The 17,718-nt window shown below is 38.2% G+C and overlaps 2 protein-coding genes across 2 annotated transcripts; both read right to left on the reverse strand.

Annotated features, from left to right (window-relative positions):
- Positions 1-1,078: 1,078 nt before the first annotated feature.
- Positions 1,079-6,170, reverse strand: LOC144666359 (aplysianin-A-like). The gene is made up of 5 exons (XM_078527778.1): positions 5,744-6,170; positions 5,577-5,619; positions 4,517-5,284; positions 1,871-2,071; positions 1,079-1,361 (listed from the first exon to the last, which is right to left on the reverse strand). The coding sequence occupies exons 1-5, from the start codon at positions 6,063-6,065 to the stop codon at positions 1,103-1,105; spliced, it is 1,593 nt and encodes a 530-aa protein (XP_078383904.1). The 5' UTR covers positions 6,066-6,170; the 3' UTR covers positions 1,079-1,102.
- Positions 6,171-13,812: 7,642 nt separating this feature from the next.
- Positions 13,813-17,286, reverse strand: LOC144666450 (uncharacterized). The gene is made up of 4 exons (XM_078527892.1): positions 17,163-17,286; positions 15,842-15,948; positions 15,227-15,292; positions 13,813-14,356 (listed from the first exon to the last, which is right to left on the reverse strand). The coding sequence occupies exons 2-4, from the start codon at positions 15,912-15,914 to the stop codon at positions 13,899-13,901; spliced, it is 597 nt and encodes a 198-aa protein (XP_078384018.1). The 5' UTR covers positions 15,915-15,948; positions 17,163-17,286; the 3' UTR covers positions 13,813-13,898.
- Positions 17,287-17,718: the final 432 nt, after the last annotated feature.

The following is a 17,718-nucleotide window of genomic DNA, read 5'->3' on the forward strand; positions in this document are numbered from 1 at the left end:
ACACCTGAAGCTTGAAAAAGGTACCCCGTTCGGGCGGAGCCTCCCCGTATAGGCCATTATAGGTAGTACCCCCCCCCCCCCCCCCCCCCGAGTTAAAACTGGTTTTGGTTGGGATGTGAAATTTGATGTGAATTTTATTCCGAAAACTTTCAGGTACATGTATGTATATTGCAATTTACTATGCCTCCAGTATGAATCATGAACCAAATAAGACGCAAAACAAGTTATGCAGCTGTTATCGCGTTATGTTTTTTTTTTTTTAGCGGGACTCAATACCAAAGTGTGGGAGGCGCGGTGGCCTAATGGTTAGCGCGCTCGACTCCGAGTCGAACGGCCCGGGTCCGTGGCCTGGTCGGGGCGCTGCGTTGTGTTCTTGGGCAAGACACTTTACTCTCACAGTGCCTCTCTCCACCAAGGTGTATAAATGGGTACTGGCGAATTATGCTGCTAGGGGGTAACCCTGCGATGGACTAGCATCCCATCCTGGGGGGAGTAGCAATACTCTCAGTCACTTAATGCTACGGAAACTGGGATAAGATCCGGATGTAGGGCCACTTGGCTCGGACACAGACTTTACCTTTTTATTAGCAATACCAAAGTAAACAACAATTGGAGAGCTTCTTTAGAAGATTCTCAGGTCGGGGTTTATTTTTGTTTGGAGAGTTAAGGCTCATTTTAAGGGACTCGTATCTTACAAAGGTGCTTTGATTTCTGGAAAGGCCTGTTGTAGAAGGTTGTGTTGTCTTTTGCTGTTTATAGTGTGTATCTATATCATAAAGCGTCAAAAGCGTAAAGGGGCATTCTTTTTACTAGCCATTCTTGTTATTTCTGAAAACGGTTTAGGTAATTCAACCTAGAGCCCAGGTTTTCAATTGGAAGGCGCTTCTCCCAATTTAGAATATTAACGCCATAGGATCGCGGTAGGAAGTATCTCAGTTACACTGTACACAATCAGTTATTTTCCATATTATTTATTTTCCCTCATTAGTCACTTTCCAAACATCGATTACAAGTTTACACCAATAATAGTAAATGATACAGCATCTTTTTTTTCTCCCTTAAATTGTCTTCCCCTCTTTCGTCCCCTGTTCTCCTATAATCTCTATCGAATCACTTTCAGCTTCGTTCCCGGTGTGTGGTTCCCTGGCTTCTTAGCGCGAGCCTCGTGTGGTGGACTGGGTATTGGTATGCCCCAGCCTTCCAACAGAGCATTATTGGCGGACACAAGAGCGCCCTCTGAGTAGGCTCTGTAGGGATGATATGCACTGCCAACCATGTAGAGATCTTCCCCTTCAAATGGTCTTTTTGCCCACTCTTCAACTTGTTGCATGGAGGTATTACTTCCAGGCCCTTGTAAGTACCTGCGTAAACAGATATTTGAACGGAAAAAATGAACTGTCAAAGCCAGCACAAACTATGCATGCATATGTTCATATAATTATGTGACATCCTTCTCGTGAATAATGGCTAATGAATGAGGCAAGCTAAAGTACAAAATGCAATGGGGCCCTGGAGACGTCCATTAAACTTAACGGTAATGCTGGACGAAAGTTTTGTTGGAGATCCGTAAGAGATATCAGAACCCATTTTAGTGGGTTTAGCTTAAGTTCGTCTTCCAATTCATAAGAGGTGCCGGCGATTTTGAACCTTTCTATTGATGAGTGATAATGATACCGCCTGCCAAAAACTACGCACCAGTTTGACATTACTTTAACAAACTTACTCCGGTTTATTTGCAGCTTACTTTGAAAACAAATCCAAACAGATACCATAATATGAAGAAACTGTGAAACGTTGCGGAGTGTTTTGTTACCCTACATACTCTATAAGTAATTGCCTGGCTACTGTACAATCAAGAGAAGCTTCTTACCATGCTCCCTCGTCCCAGTACTGATATACCGTATCTAGGGGCTTGGGAATCGTCATGTTAAACTTGTACTCGAGTGCGCGGTGAATTTCCTGATCAACCATTTCCTTCGGTACTGAATTCAGGATTATCCCCCACTTAGCGCCACATTCGCCATCTTTGTACGACAAATGAAGGACAGCTTCGCCATTTTCACCACGCCCACTGAAAGGATAAGCAGCAAACAGACAAAGAAATATTGGGACTGTGTCACGATTGAGTTGAATCTATTTTATTACGTTTTGCCAAATGCGGCTAAGAAACTTGATGTTTGCAAATAAATTACTTCCATGGATCTAAATTTTAAAGCCATAGCTTCATGGCAACCAAATGTGTCCCCGGGCATTATAATGAAAATTTACAAGCAAACAAGGTTAACTTTGAAATTTGTTCAGCCCAACAATATTTCAAAACCCAGTACCCGATGACAGTTTCAGGACATAAAGGACGAAGGATAACCCGAATAAGTTCATTGTGTCCAACAATTCAGACAACAAATGAGGATCTCGATAAATAGATTGTTATATTTCGGTATAAGCTATACCATCATCAGACTAATAAAATTAACATACAAGCTAGATCTTAATATACTGTGAGTGAGGAGACGGAAACAATAAGTTTACTCAGGAGAATAGATAGAGTTCTCTGCTGGATTTTAGTCCATTGTTCAGGGAAGTTGCTAGGCGTTTGATATAATAAGCCTCTTTGTATAGAAGAAGATTCCAGTTGTGATCACAGTCTAATACCGTTGTATTATCACGGACAACATGGGTGAAATATTCTTTGTCATTACTGATAGAAGGTGGAGCAATCTCAGTGTTTAAATTATCCGTTAAATTACACAAATCACGAATGAAAAGTAAATGGTTACACGTTCGTAGGTGTTTGTAAATTGCGCTCTCTTTGTCAGAGATTGCGTGTTCATGTGTTCGGACGAAAAGAGTTCTGTCCGTTAAGTTTAGTCGATGTACGCTGATTGTCAGCCAGGGCATTTAAATTTGTAAACAACATGTGATTTATTCAGAAGTGGAACTCGATCTTTATTGTTCGTATAGAAACATAGTTTCGTTGTTTTCTCGCGTACTTTTATCTCGATGTTAGAGTTTGTAAGACATCTGCGAAGCTTTCTTTTGAAGGATCTTAAGAGTTGGGATCATGGGATGTTTTGTCTCCGATGTACGGGACAGAAAGCCAGATGGTTATGGAATCTTCCTTGTCTTTGTTCGCTGCTGTACGGATCTTATTCAGGGCATCGTAAGAGAACCGTCGAATTAGCGCGTTTGCAATGCGCGAGGGGAAATTGTTCCAAGATATGATCGTTTTGAGCCGTTTTAGTTCAGATTTAAGCATTTTAGGTGAACAGATACTGTGGATGCGGTTGACTAGGGCTTTAATCCAAGAAATTTTCTGGCGCCATGGAACGAAACTATCAAAGTTCGTGTATTGGCCTGTAAAGGTGTCCTTACGGTAGATTCCGATGCCGTTGGTTAAAATGTTGATATCCAGAAAGTGCGGAGTGGTATTTTCCAAGAGGTCATAAGTAAAGCGGATGTTCTTGTCAAACTTGTGGAAAAGTTCTAGAATGATGTCGATTGTGTCAGGTTTTATCTCATTGTTTCCGTCTCCTCACTCACAGTATTTAAGATCTAGCTTGTATGTTAATTTTATTAGTCTGATGATAGTATAGCTTATACCGAAATATAACAATCTATTTATCAAGATCCTCATTTGTTGTCTGAATTGTTGGACACAATGAACTTAGTCCTAGTATATATATACTTATACTTAGTCCTTTATGTTCAACAATATTTCAAAAACCGATATCGCAATCCGTTTCAATCTGCGTCGCTTTTGGCCATCCGTACCTCATTTTGAATTTGATGTGTTATTGAAATGTTTCTTCACAGTTTTAAGAGGTTATTTTTTTATATATTTCATCGAATTTGATAGTCATTTCCCATGCCTAAATTTAGTTAAAATCCGTGGCACAGTTCAGCTAATACGTCATCTGTTCAACTTGTACAGGCTGTGTTAACGTGAAGGCTGTGCTAACCTCTACGCTAACAAAACATGCATTCAACAATGAATACAGGATGGGCTAACTTATTAGAACATGTGCTAAGCAGATGTGTGATACGCAAACCGAATGCGTGACGTGATGACCTATTTTTAAAATTTGCTCAACTTATATTTGATGTGCAAGCTTACTGCGTGATGTTCATTTCTGTTACTGTTATAATCTAAGTATCTAAAAACTTCATATCATATAATCAGTAATATCAATACCAATAATATCAAACCTGAAACAATGACTCCGTCTATTTGGGTAACTCGAAGAGTGAGTGAGTCAGGTATAATATGATTTTTTGACACTTTTAACTTTCATCTAGGGCTTCTGCGAAGTTTTCTTCCTATAACAATTTAATTAAGGTTTTCTTTTTCAAACTCTAATTTCAATCTACCCACAGTAACTCTTCATTCAATTATCTATTGCATGTGCGTATAACTATATAGTTATATTAATCTTGTTGATGAGTATTCCTGCTCTTATTACTCACAGATCAGTGATACATGAAAACATTACAAGGAAAATAGCTTTTCGTCCCTTACCTATGCGGAAGAGTCCATCCCAGACAGTCACTGTTGGACAAGAACCTCTCCATGGGATACAACATTTCGCTTTCATCTGCTATATCTTCCCACCATGCTCTTGGATAAACGGCCGCCGCTTTGAATGCCGGGAACCCCTTTACGGACTGAAAAGCTGGTTCGCGCTGAATTTTCTGTGCCAGAGCGCCGCCAATTTTCTTAAACGGGCCGGGTGGCACTGCAATCACAAGCTTGGTCGCGGTTATCCTCTTCTTCTTCAAAGTTTTCAAAATGAATTTGTCAAAGCCCTGACTTATCGACGCTATCTCGAACTTTCTGCCTGCGTAGATTTTTCCTCCCAGCTTCACGGCAGATTTTGCTAGGGCGCGAATAAGTGCAGACATTCCTTTCTTTGGACGGATTTCCTCTCCTGTGAATTCTGCATCCAACAGGGAATAATATTCTACTACGCCCTCTGCTCCTCCCCCTACGTCGCCTTCATACCCAAAAACATCGAAATAAAATTTCGATCCTTCGGGTGTCAGGTAATATTGTTGGAAAGTCTCAAAAGTCGCGAACTTCGAAGCTTCGCTCTTGTGTTCTTCCTGTAAAAGATACTCGTGCATTTCACCGAAAGACATGTCCCTGAATTTCGTTTGGAGAAGTGATGGGAACGACTGTTCCTTGATCTCTTGCTCGGAACGAGAAGAGTTGCCCCTGGTTTCTGTTCGAGATTCCTCGTAGAAAGTCCAGTCCTCGAATGGAATATCCAATCTGGCGAGAATGTCTCTGCGAAAAAAAAATGGCGTTGAAATAAAAATTGTTAACAAAAGAACTATTCTCCTCCGGAGTCGTTATTTGGGTCCATTTAAAACCTTTTTCTCCATTAAGTTACAAAACGAGTATGGTAATTAAGGTTAAACTTTATAATCCATCAACTGTGTCCTGCCTGGTAGTTCTATAAGGTTTTGAGGTTTAGCTTGTAATTGAAGCAAAAAGAAACTTGTTTTGCGGGTTAGTAAGGTTAACCCTTGGCTTACTATAAGTTTGTTTGTTTATTTGTTTGTCTGCTTGTTATTACCTGAGGTTGTAATTAGCCATGTCTATTCTCCAAGCTCCCAAACCTGCGAAAGCAGAACAATGATTATCAGAACGTTAGCGAGCTATCTTTGCAGTCAGTAACATTCTAACAGTTGTTGCCTAACAAGTTGACAATCCTCTGCCCTCCATCCTGTCTGAATAACTCACCAGCATATACATCTGGCACCTGAGGGAATACATGATCATAGATTCTTCCACCAAGGCGTGTATCTCTTTCAAACACGCACACGTTGTTTTCCTTCTCGTGCCTCAGCAGTGATTCTGCCATGTACAGTCCACCAATGCCAGCTCCGACAATCGCCACATCACAGTGCTCTGGAATTTGCCTTCCTTTGCGTTTGCTCTCTTTTAAAACGAACAATAATAAAGTCAATGTTAATACTAGAAGGCCATTTTGTATTTCAGGAGGGTTAACAAGTGATTTGTTCTGGAAACCAAAATGAATCGAAAAGAACGAGGTTGATCGCATACGTTCGTTTGCTTGATCTTCGTGCGCTATTATCGAATTTAGACAAACTAAAATTCTCACTCATCGATAGCAGTTGTGTTCGTCTGACACCCATTTTTAATTATGATAATATTTTGCGCACTCTACTCTTTTTCAGCTTAACTGAGCGCTGATCGATGATGATGGATAAGAGCTGAAAATTAAAAACAAAACAAAAAACAAAACAAAACAAAACAAAACAAAAACTAAAAAACAAGGATTCTGTATCATTCGTCTAATAAAGTTGAATGTCATTACTGCTTTATCGATAAAGTAAGTTATATACTGTGTATAAATTTTTGCAGTAAGTTTTAAACCGAAAAAATCAGCAAGTACACAAAATATTGTCTTGATATACCATTAAATAAATTTATTGTTATAGTAAAAGGAGAATTTATATTTTAAAACAAAGCAAACATGATATCTCAGGTCAAAATCGCACTCAAGAACTTTATTATACCTGTAGGTTGTGTGGAGAAGGCAAGAAAGATAAACAGCAGACATACAGAGATGCCCATTCTCATGCCAGAAGATGTGTTCAACTCCCTGCAGGAATCGCTCTGAAAACAGTTAATTACAGAATTAAACATGTGTTCTGATTAATTTTCTAAACCTAACAAAAGGTGAATCAGTGGAGCTTGGAGATGACAACATGCTATTTACTGCATAAATTTCTCAATAAATGGGCTAAACGATTTGAGTCTAGTTTGCAAGGATGATGTCGACTAAAACGGTTTAAAATAATCATGGAACAGCTTGAGGTATAAAGGGTAGTTTTGGTGTCATTATTATCGCACTGGATAGGAGCTGTTTGGTGTACCACACAGAAAATTCGCACATGTTCTTTGCGAGAGACATTGATTTGAAGGTATAAAATGTTCAAAAAGATTTATAAGACAAATAACACCGAAAATTCCATTTCTATATGTTTTTTTGTCCTTTTAATCAGCTTCCTAGCCCCATTAGGTACTGTTTTCCAGTTCAAAGAAAAAGACCTCAAATTAAAAATGATATCTATTTCACAAAGCGCCTAAAACATGGGCCATAACGAAAATGCTCTATTCAGCCTCCTCAAATAAGAGCTCCCGATAAACTCCCTCCCTCCAATAAGCCTTTCCTATTTGGAGCAAGAAATTGTTTGTGAACGACATTGGTTGCGTAGGCCACGTTACAGAAATGATACTGATCTTATCAGCAGGTTTTTTCCTACGCCTATACGCTGTTGTCCTTATCTTCAAAATATCTATTTAACTTGCTTATAATATTATTTGGTTTTTGCTTGCAGTTCGCGCGCAAGGTACCAGCACTTTTCGAACTAAGACTTATGTCAATTTCGAAATAATTCTCACATTGAATAAAAGAGAGAGAAATGATAGTAGTTAACAAAGCAATCATCACACTGTGTTTGAGAACATCTATCACTACGAGTCCAACCCAAGCAAAAAAATTCAGACTCAGTGGATGTAGATTTTCCTTTCGACAATTAAAAGAAAAATCAAAAAGAAGGCGAATATACAGTTGGTCAGTAAACCTCAGTTTGTACTCGGAACCCATTTTTTAAAAAATATAATAAGATTAGAGAGCATGACTTTCCTTTTAAAAAACTTCTTGCATCAATTTGAAGTGAACTTCAAACAATGTAAGCAGAGTCTTTGTTTAACCATTGCGCTAGCTGGTCGTCATAGTACGGAAATACCCTCCTGCGAAATTTGTAATTTAAACATGTCGCAGAGCCGTCCACATGAAACAAGCAAGGACCTGTGTTATGTATATTCGTTATTTAACCAATTGACGCCAAAATGGACGCCAAAATGACACACAAGTTCGAATATAGAAAACTACATCAATCAGGCACCATTTTGATTAATTTAAAAGATATATAGCCCAACCTTAGCCTGAATTCATCGAAGTTTGATCATCAAATATAAGTGTTCAGTTGAAATAAAATCGATCCTAAGCCTTGATGCTCGCGAGTTTTGGAAAAAAAAAATAAAAAAAAGAACACACTCCGACGAGAGGAGCGAGCAACTAAAACAATGCATTATTCAATCGAGCAGTTTTGATGATGAGTTTTTTTACAATTGCTTTACGAATCGAATAAAAATGCATATGTCGTATTAATTTCAATAACAAGGGAAATTCCCTTGGGAAGGTGCCTCAGTGCGATGGTTACATGTTACCACCTTTGGTATACCTATATACCTAGTGATGTTCTTTTTATTTTTCATAAGAAAGTTCAGCAACTTCAAGTTAAAATTGATTTCAAAAGTTTTACCACTTACGAGTATAAAAATTGAAGTACGTATGCAAGATTTTGGCGGACTAACCGCCCTTTCTGTAAAATACCAATACAACGGAATTGTCTACATCCTCTATGCTTTCAGATCTCAATACAACTGGCAGACTCCAGAATTAATTTTAATAACTTCTTCTGTGAGTTTCCTATTCTCAAAAGTTACTTGACATTTATAGGAGTAGTACCTTTGAAGTGTTTCAACAATTTACTAAGACGGAAGTCTACGCTGTGACATTGATTACTACTCCAAAACGATCCCTGATCTTATCTTCTGGCCAAATTCAACTCGAAAATGAAATAATTCAAAATCGATCTGCTTAATGCAACAGAAAAAAAAAACGCTAATTCTAAAATGGCATCACATTGTTGAAGAAAGGTTTGAATGTACGGGCATGAGGGTTGAGTGTATCGAACTGTTGATGACGTGTGGACTGTATTGTTGTTCTAACTGTGAAGGTTTGGGGATGTTATAAGAGAAAAAAAGGATAGCCCACATGAAACAGCAATTATGAAATGGTACTTTAGAATCACGTTACCAACCAAAATGAATACAATGACATGACATGAAACTTACCAAGTAAGTTACGGGATTAGGCTAATTCTGTAGAGAGTGGAACGACAGAAGCCTGCAGTGGGTGTAGCGTCGACTTGCATATGATAAAACGTTTTAAAGCATGATCGATATGCTGGGTGTACGAACAAAGCTGACATATGCATGAAGTTGTGCTATTGGTTGCTTTATCTTAAAGACTTGTTCTATTGGTTAATACTCAATAACGGTGTTCATGATTGGCATTTAAGCAGTTTTGAATTGAATGCAACGTAAAACAACAAATTGGCAAACAAGAGTATTGCAGTATTTTTCCCCTAAACTCTATCAGAAAACACAGACAATTTTAAACCGTTTAGTCCATTGGCAAAAGCGTGATGTACTTGATATGAAATATTTGAAATAATGTAGCTTAATAGACATTAATCGTGTTGAAAATCGGCAGTTTAAGTCCTTCATTAGACTACTAATAGACGCGCACGTTGCTCTTAAAAGAAAAAAAAATGATTTCGATTTTTGGCTAAAAAATGGCTAAACTGAAAGTTGCTGAATTTTTACTCGTTCACGGTTTTTATATGTCATGATAAATATTCAAACAATACACTTTTGAGGTCGAGAAAAGCAGCTGAATGCCCTAGCCTAACGGCGCGGCATCCACTGCCAGCTTTTCTAGTGACCTCAAACGGCGTGCATCATTTTCTTTATGAACATGGAAAACTGTCTTCCATTGGGTAAATGGTGCACGATTACGTTTACTGAGTTTGATTGCGCGGCTCTGCTAGCTATTTTATAACAGTAATTCTTGCATCAATTTGAGGTGAACTTCAAATAATTTAAGCAGAGTCTTTGTTAAACCACTGTACTAGCTGGTCGCCATAGTACGAAAAACCCCTTTTACGTAATTTCTAATTTAAACAAGTCGCAGAACAGTCTACATGCAAAAAGCAAAGCCTTGTGTTATGTATATTCGTTATTTAACCAATTTCATTCGATGAACGCAAAACTGACACACAAGTTCGACTACAAAACCCCATCAATCAGGCACCATTTTGATCAATTCAAGAATTTAAATTGCTCAACCTTAGGCTGAGTTCATCGAATTTTGATCATCAAGTTGAAGTGTTCAGTTCAGTTCAGTATTCAGTCCTCGGCCTTGATTCCCGTGCGTGAGTTTTCAAGAAAACAACAAGAACAACAACAAAACACACAGACCAAAGGAAGGAGCAACGGAAACAATCTTCAAGTGAGCAGTTTTGATGATTTTTGAAAATTGCTTCACGAATAATGTAAGATGCATATGTCTTATTAATTTCCATAACAAGAAAGATTCCCTTAAGGAGGTGTTTCAGTGCGGTGGTAACCTGTTAGCACGTTTTGTTATATTCACAACACTGTGCTTTTCATTTCAGTGGGCAGGATCTGCTTGGTTTTATCGCACATGTTATACGTGTTATGTCCGTTAGTTGGGGGTAAGATGTATTTAAATATTTACGATAGACCCCCCACTCCACGATTCAGTGCCTTTACTCGTTTTTAGCTTTCTCGCACCATTGGTACTGTGTTTTACAGTTCAATTTCAAAACATCAAATTAAACATGATATTTATTTCACAAAGATGGGCCATAACGTAAACCTTCTATTGCGCTCCCTTCTCTAATAAGAGCTCCCCCACCTATGTTTTGCCTCTCTCTAATACGCCTTTGCCTTTTTGGAGCAATAAATTACTTGTTACGACATTGTCAGGGTGGGCCACATAATTTCAGAAATTCTGAGAGAGGTTTTCTAACGCTTCTCTGCTGTTGTTCTGAACTTCAAAATTTATATTAATTGCTAATAATATTACTTGATTTTGCTGCTTTTTTCAAAAAAATTCAAGTGTGCGGTAAAGTGGAGGATTTCGAAATGATAGGTAAATTTCGAAATAAGTTTTAGACTAGACAAAAGAGAGAGGTGAATGGTGGTATTTAACAAAGCAATTATTCCACTCAGTATAAGTTTATTAATCACTTTGGATCAAAAATCAGTAGATCTTCTATGTTGAAAATTTGAAAAATATTCTGAAAAAAAATAAAGAAATGAAACGGAACAGTTGGCTACAAACTTTTGCTTTCAAACCTAATTTTTTTTCTCCTTTTTAATAAAACTAAAATTTATTTGCACTTTACTTTCCTTTAAAAGTTATTCATGCATCAGTTTGAAGTGAGCCTGTAAAGAATTTCAGCAGAGTCTTTGTTAAACCTCTGTACAAGCTGGTTGCATCATTTTCTTTTTGAACATGAAATGTCATCTCTTCAAGTGGGTAAATGGTGCACGCTTACGTTTTCTGAGTTTGATTGCGCGGCTCTGCTAGCTATGTTATAACAGTAATTCTTGCATCAATTTAAATTAAACCTTTAAATAATTTAAGCAGAGTCTTTGTTAAACCACTGTACTAGCTGGTCGCCATAGTACGAAAAACACTCCTTACGAAATGTCAAATTTAAACAAGTCGCAGAACCGTCGACATGAAACAAGCAAAGCCTTGTGTTATGTATATTCGTTATTTAACCAGTTTCATTCGATGGACGCCAAAGAGACACACAAGTTCGACTAGAAAACTCCATCAATCAGGCACCATTTTGATTAATTCAAGAATTTAAATTGCTCAACCTTAGTCTGAGTTCATCAAATTTTGATCATCAAGTTCAATTGTTCCGTTAAGGTAAACTGAGGGTGCGTTTCTTTGGGAAAAATCCAAATCCGGATTCTTGATCCAAAAACGGATTTTGCGTTTCTTTACCTATATCCGAAAATGGATTAATCTTGGATCAATGATCTGAAGAATCCACACTTCGAGTGGATACATCAGATCATATCTGAATCCGGATTTTTAGGATTCATGATCCGTGCGTTTCTTTGGGAAAGGATTCGAAAAAAGTACCTTGGCCCAGCGGTCTTTGCTGTGAAAATACAGGTTCGCTCTTTGTAAACACTGTCATACGGAAAGTTTTAGGTGGTTATTTCGATCAAAATACAAAAATTTTTCACGATAAAAGGAAACGGTAGCTTCAGATAGGTATGTAGTATCATTTTAAACGGGATACAGGTTTTCTAGAACAGCCACTGTGTGCCTACGGAAGTTGTATCCTTTTGAAATTGTCACGAGTGAAATTTGCACTGATCATTTCGCACTCATTCTTCGCGCTCAGATGCTTTCTCGCCACATTGTGCTTAACGCTAAAGAAGATCTACTTCGACGTGTGGTTTTTGTAAAAGATTTTGTATGCTTAAATTATTTTAGCTAGGATACAGTCGACGAAAAATAAATTTGTGCTGATATTTTATGTTCTGTGTCGATTCTGTGCGAAATGTGTTTACGGGGTTGTCATGGCAAATAATCCGTTTTCGGATTCTTCGTTTCTTTGGGAGCAAAGTATCCGTGTGATCTAAGATCAATGATCCAATTTTGGATTTTCCCAAAGAAACGCACCCTCAGTCCTCATCCTCGATTCCCATGAGTGAGTTTTCACGAAAACAACAAGAACAACAACAAAACACGCAGACCAGAGGAAGGAGCAACGGAAACAATCTTCAAGTGAGCAGTTTGGATGATTTTTGAAAATTGCTTCACGTATCAAGTGAAGATGCATATGTCTTATTAATTTCCATAACAAGGAAAATTCCCTTAAGAAGGTGTTTCAGTGTGGTGACAACATGTAAGCGCCTACGGTTATACCCAGCTCTGCGCTTTTCATTTAGTACAAAGCATCTGCTTAGTGTATCGCACAGGTAATTCGTTTTTCGCTGTGAGACGTTGGCTTGGAAGTATAAACTATTTCAATATTTATAACACAAAACCCCCCGAAAATTCCACGTTTACATGCGTTTATGCTTGTTTTTTTTTTTTTTTTTGCTTCCTTGTCCCCTAGTCACCGTTTCAAGGCTCAATTAAAAAGACCTCCAATTAAAGTACGGAAAAGCCCTCCTACGAAGTGTCAAATTTAAACATGTCACAGCCGTCCGCAAGCATAGAACAAGGCCTTGTGTTATATACATTCGTCAATCTGGTAATCAGCGCAGCTTACAGATTATTCACTAATCTGCTATCAGATATTGGTGAAGAATCTGTAGGGAACGCGCGCAGTGCGTGATTTTCAAGAGCAATGGCATCTTCAAGACATCATAGTAAAAACATGGGGCGTCGATTCGTTTCTTTAACCAAGCAAGGAATTAAAAAGTTGCTTGACGATAAAGACTCGGAAAACACAAACACATCAGTTGACCAAAGTTGTGAAAGATGTTCCACAAATACCGTAAAGAATAAAACATTCAGGAGCCGGACGACAAAAAAGAATAGCACGAGTGTTGAAATCGTTTGTCGTTATTTTCTTTGAAGCAATGTATAATAAAAGCGTTTCTAGATTCGGTTTTTGTGATATCCTGAATAATCAAGGTCTCGGTAAATGTTATCAGCCTCAGTCTTCTGCTTCGGCTGATAACACTTAAAGGGACACTGACACCAGTTTCACTTAAAAAACTTAAGGGCCTTAAGACATACGAAAACTACGAATAGTGTTGCAATTTGTCAGAAATCACCATGCAAGTGTGTTGAAGCGATAAGCAAGTGCTATTATTGTGATGCCATCAGGAACTTTAGTTCTCAACTTGAAAAAGGTCAGGCTGATTTTTTTCAAGTTTTGTCCTTGTGGACTAGAAAAATACCTTAAAATTATAATGGCTCCCTTCTTCCTTCAACAACAATTTACTATATATCTCCATCTTGATGTACTAGGTGCATTTCAGAAAACATACAGAAACATAGAAACATACAGAAAGCATTAAAATCCCCGTGACAGTTCCCTTTAACTCTAAATCAGATAAATACTGAACAACTAACAACCAGCTTGTTCCCACTTTTAATGACTGCCTTTATTTCCCTGCCCTTACATCATCAGATTTATTAGAGTTTACGAAGCTCGCCGAGGCACCGCTACTCGAACATAGCGTAAACATCACAACAAGAGGTTCCCCCGTTGTCACCTTCAGGGCCATTCTTCAAATCCTCGCTGTACCAAAGGCGCAACTCTTGACCCGACGTCACCGAAATGGGATCGGCAAACTTCGTCAGCACAATTTCTCGGGATTGGCCGTTAAACTCGGGGATAAAAGACCAGCCAGAAGCTAAGCTTAACTCTTTCGGCGGCAAGAGGACGGAATTGGCAGCGGTCGTTATGGTAACGCCAATGTAATAACTGAGGCCCGGATAGAGGGAACAGCTGAAGGGAGACCAGTAGTTGATTGAGGCGCCAGCCAGACAGGATACATAGCCGTACTTGTGGACCAACTTCATTTGCCTGATATTTCCACCAGATGGAACGTTAAACGTGCCAAACCGGCTGTCTTTTGCGCCAAAACAAACTGGAGCAGTATTTAGCTTCTGCCAGGGATCTTAAATTTAAAGAATGAAAGTACAACATATTTATTTATAGCAGGAATTGAGCAACAAAAAAATAGCCCTCAAGTGCGGAGATTGTTTCACTTTTTTTGTGTCAGAGTTTGGTGTTCAGAGCGTTTTAATTTTTCTTTGCCATTCTTTTACCTTTGCCAATTCTTCACACTCGGCAGTTAAATAACACACAAGTTGCCAAAATCAAAACAAATCAAATCAAATTTATTTAAACACGAAACACCAAGGAGTATTTAAAGTTCTCGTTCCAACGTGTACTTGTGTGTCTAGAACTTATAAATCTATAAAAAAAAATTAAAAATATATATATATTAAAAAATCTAAAATGGTAAAACGTATTATTGATATTTACAATTAATATTAACAAGTTAAATCAGCTACTTTTAGTGAGTTAACGTTTTGACAAATTTCCTGAAAATTATGAAGACCCCTTTGTAAAACGTCATCGCTTCTAAATGCATAGCGTGCCGTTTATTTTTACACGCAAGTATAACTCTCTCTTTTGATTCGCCTCTTACGCAATAATCAATATTTCCCTCCTCGACCCACGACTGTAAGCTCACTTAAATGCCTTTTTAAAACATAAACCTAAAGCGTACTATAGGAATTTGATGGTATGTTGGACTAGCAGCCCATTCGCGGAATGATGCTAACTTGATTTATGCAGCCACTTCTATACAAATCGGTAACTTTTGAAGCTTTTTAGCAATATCTGAAAAACCTTTAAAAAGTCGCGCATTAAAAAAGATTCTTCTGTAGCCAAAAATCTCAACACAACATATTTGCTAATCATGCAGTTCAATATATTCATCCATTCATCCAAAAGACAGAAAAAGAAAAAGAAAACTAACCATTGCCCAACTTCTGGCTCAGTTGTTGCACTGCTTTAGTCAAATCAGCAATCTGAGCGCGGAGCCCTGGGAGAAGAAAGAGCAAAAAAAGTAAAAAAAAATAACAATAATAAAAATGTTAACTAACTTTTGTTGATGCTGGCGACCGGTGCTGTATTTCTTCATACTTTTTACTAAGTTACGTTGTGCAGCTTCCAATTTTGGAACAGATCATCAGCATGTCATCAAAGCGGTTTTCACTCGAATGTCGAAAGTTTTCGTATTTGCTTTCGTTTTGCATTATTACGCTTAGTGATTGTTTCAAACCCTCGCACTGCTATCTTATCCAATCAGAAGTAAAACCCAATTCAAAACCAATCGTGCCTCACTCGCACATGTTTTATTCCCTTGCGCTTCGTGCCGGCTACATGTATTTCTTCAAGTTTTAAATGGATCACTGGATTGTTTGCGTTCTTTGTGACTAGCCAGAGCGAATACTTAAGTTTTCGATTTTAGACACTCGATTGAAACTACTCTGCCGACACCAAAGCTACCATACTTATCATGGCTGATCGATTGTCCTGGAAATTAAGGGAATTAAATTTGCATGCTATGAAAAATTAAAGTATGACTCACTTCTCAGGCGTTGCCCTGACGTCATCGAGATGGACAGAAGAGCCAGAATGGCAATACCAAATATCAGCTTCATGAAGAATTAATGGCGACTGCAATTAACAAGATATCTACATAAAAGAGAAAATGAAAAATAAACAGGCTTAAAGGAGCATTAACACAATATGTTAAGCAATTTTTCTGATTACTTCCAAACTGAAGGAAACCTCGAAATAATAGTTTTTTGAAGAGGGGTAGAAATGTCGGCGGATGGAGTCGATCCGAGACGATCCGATACAGGTCGAGACGAGCCGTCAACCGGAAGTCATTTCGCGAGGTACCACAAAACCCACGACATGGCCCCGTAAAACAACGAAGCGAATGTACTACATGTATTTACTACGTTATAAAAAATGTGGCCACAATAATTTAAATAAGCACGTAATAACACGCGATTGCAAACTAACGGGACACAGAACAAACACCCGTGAAATAACTGACTCTCATTTTTGTTAAAAAATAAAAATGGATTGTTTTTTAACAGTTTTTCAGTTCAATCAGTTCCAAAGAAAATATGTATGATTTTAAATTCAACATCTTGATTTAATTTATTATAATATCGCCTGTGACGACTTGTCTTACTTGAAGTCGACTCGACTTACAGAAGTCTAGTCGCGCGAGACTTAGCGTAAAACACAGAAAGGGAACGAGGAAAGGTAGAAAAAGCTGGCGACTCGACTCGATCGAGTCGTGACGACTCGTATGGAAGAAAGGCGACTCGACTACCGAGAGTCTGATGAAACCTTCCGATTGTTACCAAACTTTTCCGCAAGTGCGAATGGCCCCTTTGTGTAATATACGGAAAAGTCAGTTATCAGTGTGATAACAAAAACGTCGGCAACTCGACTCGACTCGACTCGAATCGTGACGCGAATTTGTTTAAGAGAGAAACACTCAAAAGAGTTACTAAACAATAAAAACAGTAGGACAAAGGACACCAGTTTAAATGGTAATGAAGCCAAAAGTTTGTTGTAAATTAATACAACGATATCATTTATGTGTGATGTTAATGTTGGTTGATACTTTGAGTGAGCGTTGGCCTAAAGAATCAGACCGAATTCTGCGTTTCGCTTAAAAAGTACTGATTGCCGGCACACGTATATAGAACGAGTAATACATGGCATGGTTTGTATCATGCCTGGTTTGCTCGCCGGTTTTTGTGAACTATGATTGAATCAAATGTGCAAAGAAATAGACGCGACTTGGAGGTTAAACAGCTAAAAAGGCTCGTTGTGGAATCTAAGATCTCTGTAGAATAGGAGATTCTTCAAGTCTGGTCACCTACCTTGCTTGTTGTGCCTGGGACGGGTCCTTTACCTCGCTTCACTAAACAGCAACTCTAGTGTGTAGGAGAACTGCAAAGGGTTAGTCGTTTTATACCACTGAGAATGACCTGGTTTCGACGTATGATGAAACTCATGAATACCGAAAGAATTCACTTCCCGTCTTCGTCCCGTCTTCCCGTCTTTTTGTTTGCGTTCTTAAGAAAATAATTCACATCCTGTTTTCCTTTCCAGGATGAAAATTTTTCACGCAACTGTTTGTATCCTAGAAATAATTTGTTGTCACAAATCAATAAAGCGTTTTTCCAGCTATGGATTTCCACAAACAACTGCTTGGTGTCCTTATTTGCAAAATTAATACAATTGCTTAGTGTGTAAGAAGAATTGTATAGTACGTATTGATAAAAGGTACACAACCTTTAAACATAAACCATTACTTAACTTATTATTCATACTTGTGAAGACGCGAACCAACGCTTTGAACATAAAACCTTGCTTAGCTTATTATTTATATTTGTGAAGACGCAAACCAACGCAAAAAAACCTTGCTTAATTTAT

Source organism: Oculina patagonica, chromosome 9 (genome assembly GCF_052425735.1).
Source record: "Oculina patagonica isolate OP01 chromosome 9, crgOcupat, whole genome shotgun sequence".
Classification (NCBI taxonomy): Eukaryota; Metazoa; Cnidaria; class Anthozoa; order Scleractinia; family Oculinidae; genus Oculina; species Oculina patagonica.